Source organism: Mauremys mutica, chromosome 4, assembly GCF_020497125.1.
Source record: "Mauremys mutica isolate MM-2020 ecotype Southern chromosome 4, ASM2049712v1, whole genome shotgun sequence".
NCBI lineage: Eukaryota > Metazoa > Chordata > Testudines > Geoemydidae > Mauremys > Mauremys mutica.
The window spans coordinates 29320500-29338961 of record NC_059075.1 but is presented as its reverse complement, the minus strand read 5'-3'; the positions used below and the strand labels follow the sequence as shown (position 1 = coordinate 29338961).

General features: G+C 40.5%; 1 protein-coding gene across 1 annotated transcript in view; it reads left to right on the top strand.

The window, feature by feature from the left end:
* The window catches only part of UNC79 (unc-79 homolog, NALCN channel complex subunit), a 159252-nt gene that overhangs the window by 5375 nt on the left and 135415 nt on the right, over positions 1-18462 (top strand). Inside the window, exons 2-4 of the mRNA XM_045017008.1 lie at positions 7582-7702; positions 13453-13757; positions 17224-17394. Coding sequence (XP_044872943.1) covers positions 7582-7702; positions 13453-13757; positions 17224-17394 — 597 coding nt within the window. The remainder of the gene's footprint in view (positions 1-7581; positions 7703-13452; positions 13758-17223; positions 17395-18462) is intronic.

Here is an 18462-nt window from a genome sequence, read left to right as displayed (position 1 = left end):
AACCGGTTTATGTAAAATCGGAATAATCCCGTAGTGTAGACGTACCCTTAGAAGTGATCTACCCATGAAGAAGATCATTGACGGAATAGGGAAGCTGGCCTGCTGCTCTGGCTCACACCATGCATCTTCTGTGCTTATACAGAAGTCATCGTTCTCTTACCTTGTCTACTCTATTGTTTCAAACTATTCTGCACTGCTGCTAAAAAACACCAGGGGAGCTCCATTGACGTACCCTAGAGTGGATGCTAGTAGCCACTGACTTTTTAACCACCATGTTTTTTAGATCTACTCTGCCAGCAAAGTCAGATGATGGTGATTGGAATGCAAGCAGCTGGCCCACATCAGCACTCCCACTATTGTTACTACTGTTAATAACTGGCATATTTGCTAGTGCAATAGTGGGAAATTATAAGAAAAATGCCACTGTAGACCAGCACTGAATCCATATAACCTTTTCTTCTGATGCACTATCTTAATGATGTGTTGGGATTGCTCTGTGATCAAGGGCTTAGAGTGCTTTTGGCTCAGCTGGAATAATTTCACCTGACATTCTGGATGTTGAAATTCACTTCCCTCTTTGGTCCATGTCTGTTGATCTTTAGGTTATAGTGCAAAGCCTTTGTGTTTTTTACAGGCCTTTGCCTCATTAGGACAAAGGGACATCTTTTTTTTTTAACTTTTGGGGTTAATCTCTAAGTTATTGTAGCTGATATTTTTGTCTTTTAAGTGTTGTGCTGATGGCCTAGGTGCATCCTTTATGGAGGGTGCATTTTTATAAATCAAGGGATGGTGTCCCTAACCTCTGTTTGCCAGAAGCTGGGAATGGGCAAAAGGGGATGGATCACTTGATGATTACCTGTTCTGTTAATTCCCTCTGGGCCACCTGGCATTGGCCACTGCCAGAAGACAGGATACTGGGCTAGATGGACCTTTGGTCTGACCCAGTATGACAATTCTTATGTTCTTAAAAATGAAAGAGAAAATTCTGTACTTCCTCTCTGCACGATGCAATGTTCTGCTCTCGCCCATTGTGCTACTTTTTTTCTCTGTCTCTCCCACATTTTCTGAACCTGCTCCCCCTTCTCATGCTACTCTGTATCTTACCTCAGATTACTTCACATTACTTCCCGGTAAGTCTAACATCAGTACTGGGCAAATTAGTTGAAACAACAGTAAAGAATAAAATTATCAGACACATGGAAGAACATAAATTGTTGGGCAAAAATAACATGGTTTCTGTAAAGGGAAATCGTGTCTTACTAATCTATTAGAGTTCTTTGAAGGGGTCAACAAACATGTTGACAAGGGGGATCCAGTTGACATAGCGTACTTAGATTTCTAGAAAGCCTTTGACAAGGTCCCTCACCAAAGGCTCTTATGTAAATTAAGTTGTCATGGGATAAGAGGGAAGATCCTTTCATGGATTGAGAACTGGTTAAAAGACAAGGAACAAAGGGTAGGAATAAATGGTACATTTTCAGAATGGAGAGAGGTAACTAGTAGTGCTCCCCAAGAGTCAGTCCTAGGACGAATCCTATTCAATTTATTCATAAATGATCTGGAGAAAGGGGTAAACAGTGAGGTGGCAAAGTTTGCAGTTGATACTAAACTGCTCAAGATAGTTAAGACCAAAGCAGACTGTGAAGAACTTCAAAAAGGTCTCACAAAACTAAGTGATTGGGCAACAAAATGGCAAATGAAATTTAATGTGGATAAATGTAAAGTAATGCACATTGGAAAAAATAACCCCAACTATACATACAATATTATGGGAGCTAATTTAGCTACAACTAATCAGGAAAGAGATCTTGGAGTCATCGTGGATAGTTCTTGGAAGACCTGCACGAGTGTGCAGTGGCAGTCAAAAAGGCAAACAAGATGTTAGGAATAATTAAAAAAGGGAAAGAGAATAAGATGGAGAATATCTTATTTCCCTTATATAAATCCATGGTACGCCCACAACTTGAATACTGTGTACAGATGTGGTCTCCTCATCTCAGAAAAGATATACTGGCATTAGAAAAGGTTCAGAGAAGGGCAACTAAAATGATTAGGGGTTTGGAATGCGTCCCATATGAGGAGAGATTAAAGAGGCTAGGACTTTTCAGCTTGGAAAAGAGGAGACTAAGGGGGGATATTATACAGATATATAAAATCATGAGTGGTGTGGAGAAAGTGAATAAGGAAAAATTATTTACTTATTCCCATAATATAAGAACTAGGGGCCACCAAATTAAATTAATGGGCAGCAGGTTTAACACAAATAAAAGGAAGTTCTTCTTCACACAGTGCACAGGCAACCTGTAGAACTCCTTGCCTGAGGAGGTTGTGAAGGCTAGGACTATAACAGGGTTTAAAAGAGAACTAGATAAATTCATGGAGGTTAAGTCCATTAATGGCTATTAGCTAGGATGGGTAAGGAATGGTGTCCCTAGCCTCTGTTTGTCAGAGGGTGGAGATGGATGGCAGGAGAGAGATCACTTGATCATTGCCTGTTAGGTTCACTCCCTCTGGGGCACCTGGCATTGGTCACTGTCGGTAGACAGAATACTGGGCTGAATGGACCTTTGTTCTGACCCTGTATGGCTGTTTTTATGTTCTTATGTTCACATTAATATATGGAACAGTTCCTTCTGCTTTCCACCCTCTCCATCAGCACCATTTTTGATGTTTTCCCTTTCTGTTATCAGCCTTCGTGTTCCCTCAACCCTAATATTCTTGGCCTGTTCTACTTCGGGCTTCTTTCACTCACTTTTTGCTGGCTGCTATTTACTTTCTTCCCCCCCCCCACCTCTGGTGCTGCTCTGGAGCCCTCACACTGGCATTGCCTTCTCCCTGTTTCTTTTAGTTTTAAGGAACCCCCCCCCCCTTTTTTTTTTTTACAGTTTTGGTCTGTACATTGGTTTTAAATGGGATTCACTTGTGGATCCAGATCATGGATTTCTCCTCTGTTCCGGTCCTGAAGCTGGCTTTCTCCTCCTCATGATGCTTCAGGTTGGGGATCCAGAAATTCCTAACCCACTGAACTTTTGTTTTATAATATGTTTATCAAGGCTCCTCCTTTGCCTAGTTCTTTATGGCATTGTAAAGTGTATTTATTTCCTCTTTGCATAATTCCAATTCTCTTTCACCTGCACTTTTTGACACATGGTGATGATTTCCAACAAGAATTACACTGGCTTATGCACCATTACCAGGCTATCCCTCAAACCTCAACTGATGCTGCCACTGCTACTGTCCTGCTTGACTGACAGGCAAGAAACAGATTGTCTCTCGTAGGCGTAACAAGTAATGATGAGTCCAGAATTTGCCATGAAACAGCAGAAAAAACTAAAGTGAAAGAATACACTGACCAGATCAGAAATGCAAAAATTCCAATCCTAATCATTGGTGGTGTGGAACTCCGCAGGAATACATGACCAAGTAACAGTTTGTTTCCTACTGCTCTGAGCAATACCAGGTCATCCTAACAAAAGGTATAATGGTGACAGCCAACAGAGGGTCACAGGAGGTCACCTGCCATGCTACTCTTCTTTATCCTCTTCATCCTTCTGAGCACATTCTGAAAAGTAAAGTCAATGATTAAGCCTAAAATCACAGCACTCCAGTGGAGCTGAGTTATTGCACATAATAGCACCCACTGACAGCAAACAACCTGGAGACCACCTGTTAATTCCCTTTTCCTCCAGTAATTAAAACTGGCATCTGCTCATGGTAAGTAATGTTCTGGGAATGCCAACTCCCCTCCATTTTCCTGTCCAGGACTTTGAAACAAACAAGGAGACCATCTCCAAAGAATCCAACGCAGCTTTTACACTTGTGTCAAAGAGGAATTTCAGAGTTTAGATGCATATGCAGGGTGGAGATAGACATTGAAGCTAGCAGATATTTATGTCAACATTTTAAAACATGGATAGTTAAAGCAAGACTCCTAAATCCATATTTAGACATAGCAGTACAAGTGGCCTGATTTTCTAAAGTGCTAAACACCTGCACTTCCTGTTGAAGATAATAGGATTTATGGATGCTCAAGGCTTTTCAAAATCAGTTATTCATAATCCAATGCCTGCACTGGATTTAGGAGCCTATCTGTAGGTACAAAGGTTTGCAATATGATGTAATGCTTTCATTCAAAAAAGCTCTCATTAATCTGGGACATGATATAATTACATTTCTATGGGAGGTATGGTCTGATAGCAAAAGAACATGAAGTGACTCATTTTACAAACAAAATTATTATCTAGCTATTGCATTTATGAATGTTCTTTTATGTTGATTGATTTCATTTGGGCACTACCTTGCTTAATAGAAATAAACAGGTTTCCTACTTTGCACAAAACAGCTCCCGACATGCTTTTCCCTCTCTTGAAAACAAGTGGCTGTAAAGATGAAGGAGGCTCTTTAAAATACAGCTTGACTAATATCTCTGGCATTGGTTTTCCTATTTCAGTTATGGACATCTGACTGCGTAGCATGGCACCTGCAATGAACTATAAATCCAGCTGTGAGTTGTTCTTTGGTTGGGAAATCTGATTTGTGACCTGATTATTTTACAAATCTACTAGGCTTCATATCCTTTGCACCAGGGAGACTGGCAACACAAACAACATTAAGTAAATAGAAAAGGCTCTTTCCTAATCTAATCCATGTATTTATACTGTATGACTCTCATTACCATGGAATCTGAGCACCTACGCAAAGGATGTTCTATAATCTAGTTGTCTAACGAGATTTTGGGAACAGGGATCCGTATTCTTACTTATTTGTAAAGGGTCATTTACATCTATAAGGCTGTATCAGTAAACAGTAATAATATACATTATACGCAGGGAGAATGCATGGTGTACTAGAAAAGCTTTTTCCATTTAAATCTGAGGTGCCTGTTTTGCTCACAAGTGGAGAACCCAAATGCACCAGTTCTGCTAACAAGAATGTCATAGATATTGTGGTGGAGGGAAAGAAAGCCTTCCTTGCCTTGCATAATCACTGAATAAGATTTAACACGTTTATTCTGTAGTCATTCAGAACTCAGAACATGATTTTTGCTACTGGATTCTTTAGCCTTCTATTTTGTTGGTCCCAACCATCTGTATATTATTTTGAGTCCACTGAATGGATAGTTGAGGACAAAATATGACTAGTATGACCCACAAGGCCATCAATACCCAGTTGGATGCACAAATGTAGCTTGTTTATGCAAAAACCTTGCTACTGTAAAGATACAAACATGAAAAATTGCACACTGAAAAAAAGGAGACTTTGAGGGGACTTTTTTTTTTAAATTATGAAAGTTATCCATAAAATTAGAGATACAGCCTCCACCTAAGCTCCCCTTTAGGCATACACAATTTTGTGCAGAGGTCCTGGGAAAAAAATAAATATGATCATGTTATTAAAATCAGTATCATAATGCATACATCCAACAGGGCTGAATTCAGGTTGCATAGGCAACCTTAATTCTGGCATTTCCTAACTTTTGAGTGCTTGACTTTGCAACCTGAATAATTATAGCATAGTTTTTGTATTTAATAAATATATAGGATTGTTCACTGGGGGAGTTGATCAAAGCAAAATATATACCGTAAATGTGTTCAAGAGATACCTACATTTAGCTGTAGTCTGGCATGTTGTGATGGATGGCCTTACCTTGTTCCTAAATTGTTTTATATATCTATAGGGCAGGATTTTCACCAATGCTAGCACTGCCCAATTCTGCTTCCACTGAAGTCAATGGGATTTTTAACACTGACTTGAATAGGGGCAGAGTCAGGCCAGTTCTGAGTGCGTGGAAAATCCCACCCGTAATGTTCCTCATTGCAGAGAGAATAGTGAACATGCACTTTGAAGTTCTCTTGCTTTGTTGAAGAAGAGTTAAAGCATTTAAAATCTTAAGCTGTGCTGACATTTATTATGTCATGTTGTCCACTCTCAGAGAATGACAACAACAAAGTGACATAATGAAATAGCATCAGTATTTCATATTAACAAAAATGTTGACCTTTTCTATAGCTATATTGTATTTGTTTGCTGTGGTATTGTACAGAAAATAGATGTGCCCTCTAAGCTTAGGCCTATAACTGATTTACATGCTGAGCTTTCTTTATAATTAACCTTCTTTATAATCAGGGTGATTTTTATGGTAGAAAATAGAAGACCAGCAGTCCATTTGCAGACCAGCAGTCCATCATGAATAGGGAAAGGAACTTATTAGAATAAGGAAAATGCTATTCTTCCTAAAGCTACGATTTCGCCTCCTGCACTCCACTGTAGAAAAGCTGCTTTGAACCATCCCTGACCCCAGCCCACTCTGACCAGGCTGCCTGCTATAGATGTAAATAAACTGTACACATAATCTTACACAATTGATTCACTACATGGCCTAGCGCAAACCACTGAGTTTCTCTTTCCCTCAGGTTGTCCATCCATAAATTGACTGTAGTAATACTTACCTATCTCACGTGAGTGTTGTGTGACTTACTGAATCAATAATTATTGCTCACCCTTTTTGACCTGAGTGGCTAGTCAAAATGTGGAGCCCTGTACATGTTCCAGTTGGGAGTAGAAATTGGTGGTAGTCAGGTATTTCTTGGATACAGTTTATTTTGTTTACAAAGAATGTACAAGAAGGAAACAAACAGCTTATTTTGCTCACAGCACCAAGAGCACTCTTTTCAGCCTGAGCCTGTGACCCAAAAACCTCTCCCTAGATTTCTTCCAGGGTGAGCCACATGCCTTCAGCTGCTGCTGCAGGTGATCCCTCTCACTCAGTCTGTTCTTGGCTAACCTTAGTTTCTGGGTGATCTCTCTTCCCTTGTACCCACACACCTACCCAAAACAACACTCAGGCAGGAGCTCCCGGGGTTCACACACACCTTTTGTCTGAGGTGGGGCTTATGCATATAGTTATAGGTAGAGATCTACCAATCTCAAAGAGGTTTGAACTCAATCCATGACAAGGTTTCACCCAGCTCATAACATTATAAGTGACGCTTGAGATCCATGAATGGAAAAAATGAGACAGGCACTAAGGGCTAGTCTACACTTACCTGCGGGTCGACGCGGTGAGTTCGTCTTCTCGGAGTTCGAACTATCACGTCTAATCTGGACGCGATAGTTCGAACTCCCCGCGCACTCCAGTCGACTCCGGTACTCCACCACTGCAAACGGCGGTGGCGGAGTCGACCTTGGAGCCGCGGACTTCGATCCCGCGGCGTCTGGACGGGTAAGTAGTTCGAACTAGGGTACTTCGAGTTCAGCTACGCTATTCACGTAGCTGAACTTGCGTACCCTAGTTCGACCCCCGCCCTTAGTGTAGACCTGCCCTAAGTGTTTGTTTGATCTGTTAGCACAGAGTAGGCCTAAACCAGATTTTAAAATACTATATACAATTTTTCCTTTTGCTTCCCTCCTTCATCAAAGGATTCAGTTCATTCAGCCACTATAAAGATTGGAAAGACTTGTCTCTTAGGTTTAGCTCACTGCATGAATTTTAACAATACAGTAGGGGTAGAAAACTGATATGGTGTCTTAACCTGAATTAAGCTAAATTAAAGTCTCTGTGTTTTTTTTTTTTTTATCCAGTTGCTTCCAAGATCCGCTACCTACAGGAATACCATAACCGCGTTCTTCACAACATTTACCCTGTGCCCTCTGGAACAGACATTGCAAACACTCTGAAATACTTTTCTCAGACTTTATTGAGGTAAGTTTTAAATTATGCTATTCAAGAGAAAAAATGTTAGGGGATAAGTATTGATTTCTTCTTGGTTAATGGATCTTATGGATCAGTGCTCAACCAGAAGGAGTCAGAGCTCAATATAATTAAAAGTACGGTATGGTATAAATAAATTACAGCAGTGGCTGTTGCCCAATTTGCCCAGTTGAGCTGCTTATTGAGTGGCTGATTCTAAAACAAAACCTGGTTTGCTTGGCCCTACTATAGGTTAGTGGAGTGCACACATGCTTAAAGTAAAGAAGAGAGAAGGTTGCTATAAAATTTCACAAGTTTGACTGTGACCTCTCTGAGAATCCTAAAGCTGTAGGATCCTACCGAGATGAGCCTGAGCAGCAAAACTAGAAGCTGAGCTGTCCCATAGTTCAATGGGCTTTCAGATCTGGATTTTGGTCCAGCCTATTATAGCAATGGGCATAGGCAAAAAGTTTGGATCCAGATCTGGATCTGAATGACATTAACGGTTCAGAGTTGCTCTGATCTAGTGATTTGGTTTAGTCCACTCTAGTTGCAATATAAAAACCAATAAGTACTAAGTATGATTAGAGAATAGATTTAGGTAGGTGATATGACCTTGCAACTTGTTAAAGAGAGCTGTTATGGGTTTGGGACTTCATTAGGAATATTACTTGTATTCCAATTTTCCCACAGTATAATGGATTCATTGACCTGAATTTTCAAAGTGGCCTTCAGATGGCCTTTGATATTGCAGATATAATTTTTGTATGCCTACATTTTTGTGGCTTCATTTTTCATATGCAGATAGTTTTGAGTTCACGGTGCATTTTTGTGTATAACTACGTGATTTGCACCTACAAAAATATTTACGCTTAGAAAATTGCACCCATACTTTCAGAGGCTGCTTTGGAAGTTAGACCATTTGTATTGTCTTGGAGAGAAGAAACATTCTCTCTTGCTCTAAAATATGTTAACAAGCAAGTATTAAAGTTGAATGAAAAACTCACTGAGAGCCTACATTCAGAGACCATGGAATTCAGAAACACTCCATGTTCTATGTTAGTGGGAAAAGTACGTATGTAGAAATACACATTACCTGCAGAATCCCATTTTGGCTGCAAACTCTCAGGAGCTGTGTTTATACTTCACATTCCCAGATTTCATGAATAAAATCATTTAACCATCATGAAATGTTTAGCTCACTGAATATTTTAGGGTGCTGAACCCATCTGTGTTAACTTAAAGGACTCTTTCAGGTCCAACAAATGGAATGATGTTCAATTAATATGTTGCATTAATAGCCAAAAAATCTTTATAGGGATATTGAGAGTAGCTAGGAAGTGTGGTTCTTATTCCATGTCAGTGTATTTTCAATTGGCTAATCAAACAATGAAAACATTTGAAAATCAGGCAAACACTGCACACAAGACTTTGTGTGCAGCAAAACAGCCTCAGCATAAGCTGAGTGGGCCTCCCAAACTATTCAGCCATGCAAATTGTCCTGGATTCTGGCATGTACTCTTCCTCTCCCCTCTCATTAGTGACTTGCTCAAAGGTATACACTAGGATAATCCCCATTTGGGTGGAACTCCATCAGTGGCAGCACTGTTGGAATTTGCAGCATAGAAAAGGTGCAAACATTTTACTGCTGTGTCACCTAACTCTGCACAGAGCAGTACATTGCATAGTGTATTCTTGGTGAGAAATTCTTCACACTTTATAAGCATTCAAGTTGCTGGACTGAGTGAAGCAGATAGTTTTATAGGTTACAAAAGCAGAATGTAGAGGTCTGCACAACTCCCTTTTCTGTGTGGCTGTTTTAAATCTGCAGAATTGTTAATTCCATATGAAGGGAGCAATTCCATTTAACTTCTTTATTTCATGCTAGAGGTTGGACTGAACCAAAACCCTGGTACTGATTACCCTGAACTTGATAAGGTTTGAGGTGATACACACAGTGTATATTCAGATCTGGATATAATTTCATAGATGGCCTCTTTCTTTATAATGGGCAAATCAAAATGCTGAATCTGAACATCCTCCAAATTAGGGAGAGGGCATTAGAAATCCAGCCCTGGATCCAGACCTGAATTTCATTTTAGGCCATTGCCCGTATCCTTAAAATAGGCCAGATCAAATCTCTAATCCAGACCTCCTTTAACTTTGGAGTGTTTGAAATCTGGTTCTGGACCTGGGTGCTGTGGTGTGAGCCCACCACATCTTCATACACATGTTCACACCTAGACAGGGATTAGACAAAACACCTTACCCTACACTGAGTGTGGCAAGTGGAAAGAGAGAAACTCCTGTCTAGTGCACGCAATTCCCTTTTCAGGGACCTTAAGAAGGCTTATTCTAAACAAACATCTCAATACCCTGGGCTTGCTCAAGATTTTGTTCAAGAGTTTCCCTGAATGGCATGCATCCCAAGTCTTCTTTCTGCCTCTCACACTATGAGCGTGTCCACACTCATTATTGCACAACGGAGTATAAAACACAGTCAAATATACCCCATTCAGTTGTTAGCATACTAGGCCTTAGCAGGTGTAGCTTTTGCAGCTTGTTGTACCTTGACAGTACAGTTACTTTTCTGAGTTATAAACATATTGACTTAGTTCTTCCGAGTGGGGCAGTCCCACTGTTTTGGGTCAGAGTCATATCTGGTGTAATACTGGTAGCTTCAGTTTAGTTGAAGCAGGGATTAACTTGGTCCTTTGGTTTATATACATTTGACTATGTAACAGGCTCGGGGTGGGGGCGGGAAGAAGTGGCTATGGTTGAAAAAAGTGAGGCATTTACTTTTTATGAATAAACATCACATAAAATCACCATACACAATGCATAACATATTGATTCATTTAGCTCCTCCTCAATTTTCTCTTTGGGCAGAAGCATTTCTTTACATTACAGCATGAATTTAAGTTTCATGCATTACTCATTTCCAGCCTTTCCTCCCTCACTTGAGGATTGACCTAGAACAACATAAACCTCTTACAGAACATCTGCTTTTTTCTTGTTTTCTTAGAAAAAACTCCTCAGTGCATTTCTTAACTATAGACAAAATTATTTAGTTAATGAACAGTTATTAATGCACAAGATATTTTTACTGCTTTCTTGTGTGTGGAGAGATGCAATTTCTCTGGCACCATGTCTCAAAGAAACACCTCGGGAAGGTAGTAATTTGGAGAATGGCCTATGTTGTAGCAAGCGAGCCCAAACTTTGACCAATTAAGAGATGCATTGGCAACTCATTTGCATATAGTGGGACAGATTCAGTATGGAGGTGGCTTGCAGATACTACAGGTCCCAGTGTACAATGCTCCATATTGAGCAGAAAAGGGAACGAGCTACAGTGGCCAGATCTGAATCTGCAGCCAAACTTTCTCAAAGTTCAGGATTGTTATTGGATCTGGAGTTTTGACTGGTTGCATTATAGAACTTGGCGTCAGCTGCATATCCAGATCCAGAGATCCTCTGAGTTTGGGGATGGTAGGAACTTGGGCTTTGGTAGGGGCACATCCCTAATACCTGAATTGAATAAAAGGCCTCTGTGATCAAGATGGAGTATTGTATGCTGGGACCTGTAGTCTCCATGGGTCCCACCTTCATATTAAGGAGAAGGGAGGTGAATGTTAGCCATCAGTGCCTTTCAACAAGGATTTATTAATGCTCTAATGTCCTTCCTGGAAGTATTGCTCCCAGGGGGCAGCACTTCTGGGGAGTGATGTGTTGGCAAGTGAAGGAACTGGATTTGGTGGGTAATTGGGTAGAATCTGCTCACAGAGAGGGGTTGAATGTAATTTAATACCTCCACATCTCAAATCAGAAGCTGCAAAATGTATTATATGAAAGTCAAGCAAATTAAAAAAAAGCAAATCCAAAAACGAGGAATCAGCACTCTGATCATTCACTTTTAAAATCCTAATAGATCTTGGTTGGTTTATTGATATGATTTCTTAAAAACTGTCAGAACAGTCTTATTACCACTTTTCTTAGACTGGACATTGGGTAACAGAAATGAAAATAATTTACAGGCATACAAGGCACAATAAAAAAAAATAACAACAACTATGCAGTAACTTTTCTTAGGGTAGATTATATTGTATTTATATAACATCTGCATACTTGAGAGATCAGGCATGCCTGACGGTAGCCAGCTTTGCTCAGAGATGTACTTGTAAAAATTTTAATAAAATTTATATGGCAAATAAACCAGGCCCTCTCTTACAAACACATAAGCATGTGTGAAGCTTCCCCATGTGAATTGTCATACTGACTTCTATGGGACAACATGTGAGTAAAGTTACATGGGTGTTTAAGTGTTTGCAAGATTGGGGCCTGAATTCTGTGTAGGGTGGGTGGAATTTTCAAAAGCGCTTACCATTGACCTAACTCTGCTCTACTGAAGTCAATGGATGTTTCAGTGCCCCACCTATACTTTACTAGTTTTAACACTGATTTCAATGGGAGTAGAGGTATGCCAACACTGGCCATTTTTAGAAGCTCACCCTATGGGTACAGTACATGTAAAACAAGTTGGTCTGTGGTTTAATATATTAAAATAGCATATAATACTTTTATAGGAGCATGAAAAAATTTATTAGATAACCCTGTAATGCATATTCATTTTCTGTTAGGCTAGCCAAAATATAGCTTTGTTGCTTAAGCAGCAATTTATTCTATTTTTAAAATTATTAATCATTTCAGAACAATTGGACTAACATGTTTATAACAATTTTTAAAAGACATAGCAAGCTGGTTGATTTTTAGCCTCTATTTTGATGCCCACTAATTTTAATTTTAATTTTTGAAATTATCTTTCCTTTAGTTTGTAGTGGGTTTTGTTGAATAATAACGTAAGTACGTAGCAGCAGGAATGTATGATAACACACTGTCTGTGCAGTTCTATAACTGGTATTGCTTGCTTAGCCCTTAGATTTGGAAGTAACTATTTACCAAAAGAGTGTTTGTATTCATAAAATAAAATGTTTCCTCCCCAAACATGGGCAAAATTAAAAACACACATAAACAACCATTATCATTAGCTCACAAACATATGCTAAAGATCATCTACTATATATTATTTTATAGCTTCTCCAAATGTAGTTTAGTTAACATTTTAGAAATATGATATTATTTCTAAATCCATGTGCCTGTTTAAACTTCATTATCTCAAATGATACTGACGGAATGTCATGAAACAGTATCATAAAATACATACAGACATTATTTTAATGCGATAAACATGTGATTTTTAAGACTATCTTAACAAACCCACATGTTTATTCTTTGCTAAAACATGTTTCTGAAAGTGCCACACCTTTATTTTACAAGTTTTCACTCCCTTGGTTCAAACAATCTTACTGAAAATGTATTTCCCCCAAACCTTCTCAGAAGCAAATTCTCCAGCTATTTGAACACAGCTATTCTTTGCTTAGCAAGCAGCTCAATTCCCAAATTTTGCTTAATTGTGAAACATGGGTATGGCACTGAAACATGCATTTTTATATTTTTGCTCCTTATGAACCAGATAACACATGAGATGCAATGGAAATTTTTACAAACGGCAATTTTTAATTTTACTATCTTGACACATGGAAGTGAATGGTTGCTAGATTTGCCAACACACTGGTATTGGTAGAAATTGCATCTTATGTGGGGTGTATCTGGTGTTTTATTATTTGTTTTATAGTGTCATTTCAATGTAATGTGCTGTTCTTTGTGTCTTTGTTGTCTCTTTTTTTTCTTTGTCCCCCCAACAGCATTTTGTCCCGCACAGGGAAGAAGGAGAATCAAGATGCCTCCAATTTGACAGTGCCCATGACCATGTGTCTTTTTCCTGTGCCATTCCCACTCACCCCATCTCTAAGACCACAGGTCAGTTCCATCAACCCTACTGTTACTCGCTCCCTCCTTTACAGCGTCCTGCGAGATGCTCCATCTGAACGCGGCCAGCAAAGTCGTGATGCTCAGTTATCAGACTACCCATCATTGGACTATCAAGGACTTTACGTGACATTGGTGACTCTGCTGGATCTAGTTCCTTTGCTACAGCATGGTCAGCATGGTAAGCAGGCCTTTGAATCCTTACCGTACACGTAGATCCAGTGCTTTGAATCCATGTGTGGTATGTAAGGCCTGGTCTATGCTATACAGTTACGTTGATGTAAGCTGCCTTGTGTCAACCTAGCTGTGGAAGTGTCTACACGTAAATTTGGCTCCTGCCGACATAAGTGCCTCTCTATGCCGATTTAGTAACACCACCTCCCTGAGTGGCATAGTCACGGTCAATGTAATTAGGTTAACGCAGTGTCAGTGTAGATGCTGTGTTGCTTAAATTGACTGTTACTGTCTTTCAGGGGCAATCCCACAATGCCCCACACTGACAATTCAATCGATACAAGTGCTGCTGGTGAGGAGGTGAACTGCCAACACAAGGACCCAAATGTGCGCGCACACAAGCGATTTAATAAGTGTGGTGGCTGTATGCTGATGGAAGTTAGGTCAACATATTTTGTAGTGTAGACATGGCCTTAATAAAATAATAGAGATGGGCCTAAACCTGTTCAAAAAATGGAAGTATTTTTATCTGGCCTTTTCATTTGACTCAATTGAAGAGTCAGGGCCTATTTGAAAATTGTGGATCTGGCTTTGGGTTTGGATTCTGAAGCCCACTAATGCTCAGGGATGTTCAGATCAGACCCATCTCTGAGTAAAATGTAAAGTAGATTTGATAAAAGATCTTAACAACATTTTAACAATGTAATAGAGCAGTTGTTCCCAAACTTGTTCCGCTGCTTGTGCGGGGAAAGCCCCTAGTGGGCCGGGCCGGTTTGTGTAGCTGCTGCGTCCGCAGGTTCGGCCAATTGCGGCTCCGGGCCAATGGGAGCTGCTGGAAGCGTTGCGGACTGAGGGACGTACTGGCCACCGTTTCCAGCAGCTCCCATTGGCCTGGAGCAGCGAATTGAACTGCTGGGAGCGGCGATCAACTGAACCTGCGGACACGGCAGGTACACAAACCGGCCCGGCCCACCAGGGGCTTTCTCTGCACAAGTGGCAGAACAAGTTTGGGAACCACTGTAATAGAGACTGGTTTAAAATGTAACTGGGTAAAAAGAAAGGATTGTAAGTCTGAATATACAGAAATAGATGGTTTTGCACAGTGCTTTGAATCATCTCATCACAAAATTTATTAGTTTTTGATCACATGTTGCTATTTATATTGTTCTTAGTCAACTCCTCCATTATTCAGTTTTGTAGACTGTGGTTATCTTTACTGAAAGCCTGGGGCCCAGTTCTCCCCATCTCAGGATACCAATATCTATCTTGATTTCAATGGGTGTCACTTGTACACTGAGGTGGAGAGAACTGTGCTCCAGGCTGTTAAGCTTTGGTAAGTATATAAATTAATTTTGCAGGAAAGATTTCCCTGTTGCTTTCAGAATTCCTTTTGGATAGATAATGTATTTTGATTCCAGTATAGACGTAGGAAGAGATGATATGATGTCTGTACAGTGGATTAAAATTTGTAATGAAACTTGTAATTTATTCCTTCCTTCATCTTAGTAATTTCTTTAATAAAATGTAGTTATCAGAACAACTTAGACCTAGAACAATACTGTTGTGCCTTCAGCCAGACCACTTGTATTTTGATCCTGTCAGATTTCACAAGCTAGGCCACATCTGTACTTAGTACTTTTCGTGCAAGATGCTGAGCATTTATTGCAAGAGAGAGGCACTCTGCATCCTGCAGTATGTGGCCCTTGCATGGAGGACCTTTGAAGACACTAAAACGGAATACATTAATGATTGTTAGAACTTATAGAGTGCTTTTCAGTCATAGATCTCTAAGCACTTTACAAAGGTAGGTATAAATATCCCCAGTTTACAGATGGGAAAACAGAGGCACAGGCTGCCTAAGTGACTTGCCCAAGAGCACACAGTGAGTTAGTCACAGAGCTTGGACTAGAAACCCACTTGCTTCAGGAGGAGGTTTTTGTGATTCATAGGAACACAGGAATTGCCAGACTTTACATCAGACTCAAGGGTACCTCTAGTCCCCTCTGTCAGTGGCTGGCACCAGATACTTCAGAGGAAGGCAAATGTGGGAGAATGTGCCTCCCTCACAACAAGTCTGATCCTGATATCTAAAGATTGGCTTAAGCCCTGAAGCACAAGTTTTAATATCCTTTCCATAATTTTTTGTATAATTAATTATGATAACTCTGAATATACTTGATATCCATATAAATATCCAATCTCTTTTTAAATCTTAGTGAGTTCTTGGCCTCAATGACTTACTGTGGTAATGAATTCAGCAGTTTAATCACTTGTTGTGTTGAAAATACAGTGACATTCTTCCCTCTGAGTCAGCACAGAACCAGTGCCCCAGTCTGGTGTTCTGGAAACACTTTGCTCTTTGAATGAGATTTAAAACATAGGTTCTGATTTCCTGTGGCTATGACAGCTGCTATGGCACTTTTTGCAAGAATAGGTCGGTTAATATACCAATGTCCTGGCCAAATTCTAACTCTGATAGTGGCATTCTCCCTACCTAAACCCACGCCCCCATCCATGCTCCTGTGTTGGTTTCACAGAGTTCATTTTCCCTCTAGATGTGGGGTGGGCAAACGTTTTGGCCTGAGGGCCACATCAGGTTTCCAAAACTGTATGGAGAGCCGGGTAGGGAAGGCTGTGCCTCCCCAGACAGCCTGGCCCCTGCCTCCTCCCACTTCCTGCCCCCTGACTGCCCCCCTCACAACTCCCAACCCATTCAACCCCCCCTGTTCCTTGTCCCCTGACCACCACCTCCTGGAACCCCCTGCCCCTAACTGCTCCCCAGGACCCCACCCCCATCCAATCCCCCCTGCTCCCTGTCCCCTGACTGCCCTGACCCCTATCCACACCCCCGCCCCCTGACAAGCCCCTGCGACCCCCTGCCCCTTATCCAATCACCCCGCTCCCTGCCCCCTTACTATGCTGCTTAGAACACCAGAACTGGCAGCCGCACCGCCCGGCCGGAGCCAGCCATGCCACTGCGCAGTCTAGAGCACCAGGGCAGACTCGCGGCTCTCGCCGCCACGCTGCCTAGCTGGAGCTTGCAGTCCCACTGCCCAGAGAGCTGACAGCACAGTGAGCTGAGGCTGCGGGGGAGGGGGAACAGCAGGAGAGGGGCTGGGGGCTAGTCTCTCTGGCTGGGAGCTCAAGGGCGGGCAGGACAGTCCTGGGCTGGATGTGGCCTGCCAGCTGTAGTTTGCCAGCCTCTGCTCTAAACTGTTGCTATTTGCTGTTAAACAGCTGCCTCCTTCCACCCTAGAAGGAAATTCATTATAATGGTGGGTGAAGTGATTCCTGTGTGGTGTTTAAATATCAACTAAATTTCTAAACAATTTTGGGGAGAAAGGCACAATTTAAGTTTAAGTTATTATGATTGTTTTGTAAACAGTCCATAAACCAAAAAATATATCATGTTTTTTTTTTTTAAAAAAAAATAAAATATAATGATGCTCTGTTTATTGAATTTTCTTTGACAGATCTTGGACAGTCGATTTTTTACACAACCACATGTTTGCTTCCTTTTCTCAATGATGACATCCTGAGTACTTTGCCTTATACAATGATTTCAACATTAGCCACCTTTCCACCATTTCTGCACAAGGATATTATAGAGTATCTCAGTACCTCTTTTCTGCCTATGGCTATATGTAAGTGGAATTCATTCTAATAATGTTACATTTCAGAAAGTACGTAGGTTTTTAAAATAACATTAGACCATAGTTATCCATGTTTTATTTACCATGTGGATGTGGTTACATATTAATCTACTTGCTTGCTACAAAATGTAATTCAATGTGGCTGCTGTTACCAGAGGAAGAAGTTATACAGAATGTCTACTTCTTATGTTGTATTACTAGGTTATTTCTTTTCACTTAAAGGGTGAAATAAAACATCGTAAGGTGATATACTGTACTAATTACACAGAGAGCTTCCAATGATAGCAATGGGAGTCCTGAATACAGAGCAAATGTACAATATGTTCCTGAAAATACAGATGCAACAGCAATATGTATAACATTTGCATCGGGATGCACATGAACAACTACAGTCAATATAACTGATGGACATCCAATAGCAGAATTTGGCTCTGTTTATCTTATTGCTTTGTACTGAGTAATTATGGGTGCCAATGGAATCTGTTCTAACTGTAATTGTCAGGAATGAATCTAATAGGTAGCTAATTTTCTGATTTTTCTGAAAGGATATTGAATTACTGCATAAAGTTAAAATCCCTGCAGGCTGTGGATCCAAAGCAATACTGACTAGCTGTGATTTGAACACTCATCTATGTACCTGATAAAAGCTTGCTGACCTTTCAGTAGCTGCTGTAAATACATCTTTTTTTCACATTTCACAAATTTGGAGACTGGGGACTATAACAAGTGTCAGTTGTACCATAACCAGCTAAATTCCCCTTTCTTATCAGCCCTATAGACCTTTGTTGTATGCAGTGTTGTTGTGTAGCCATGCTGGTCCCAGGATATTAGAGTCCTTTATCTGACAGTATGAACTATTTCTGCATTCAGAGCTCCATTAATGGTACTGGGAGTTTTGCACAGCAAATCTCTACAGAATATCGGAAGAAGCATGGTCTAGTGTCCTAAAGCATAGGACTCTGAGGAGGTCTGTTATCTGCTATTCCTGGCTCTCCGACAGATTTGCTGTGTGACCCTGGGCAGGCCACTTAACAGCTCTGTACCTCAGTTTCCCCATTT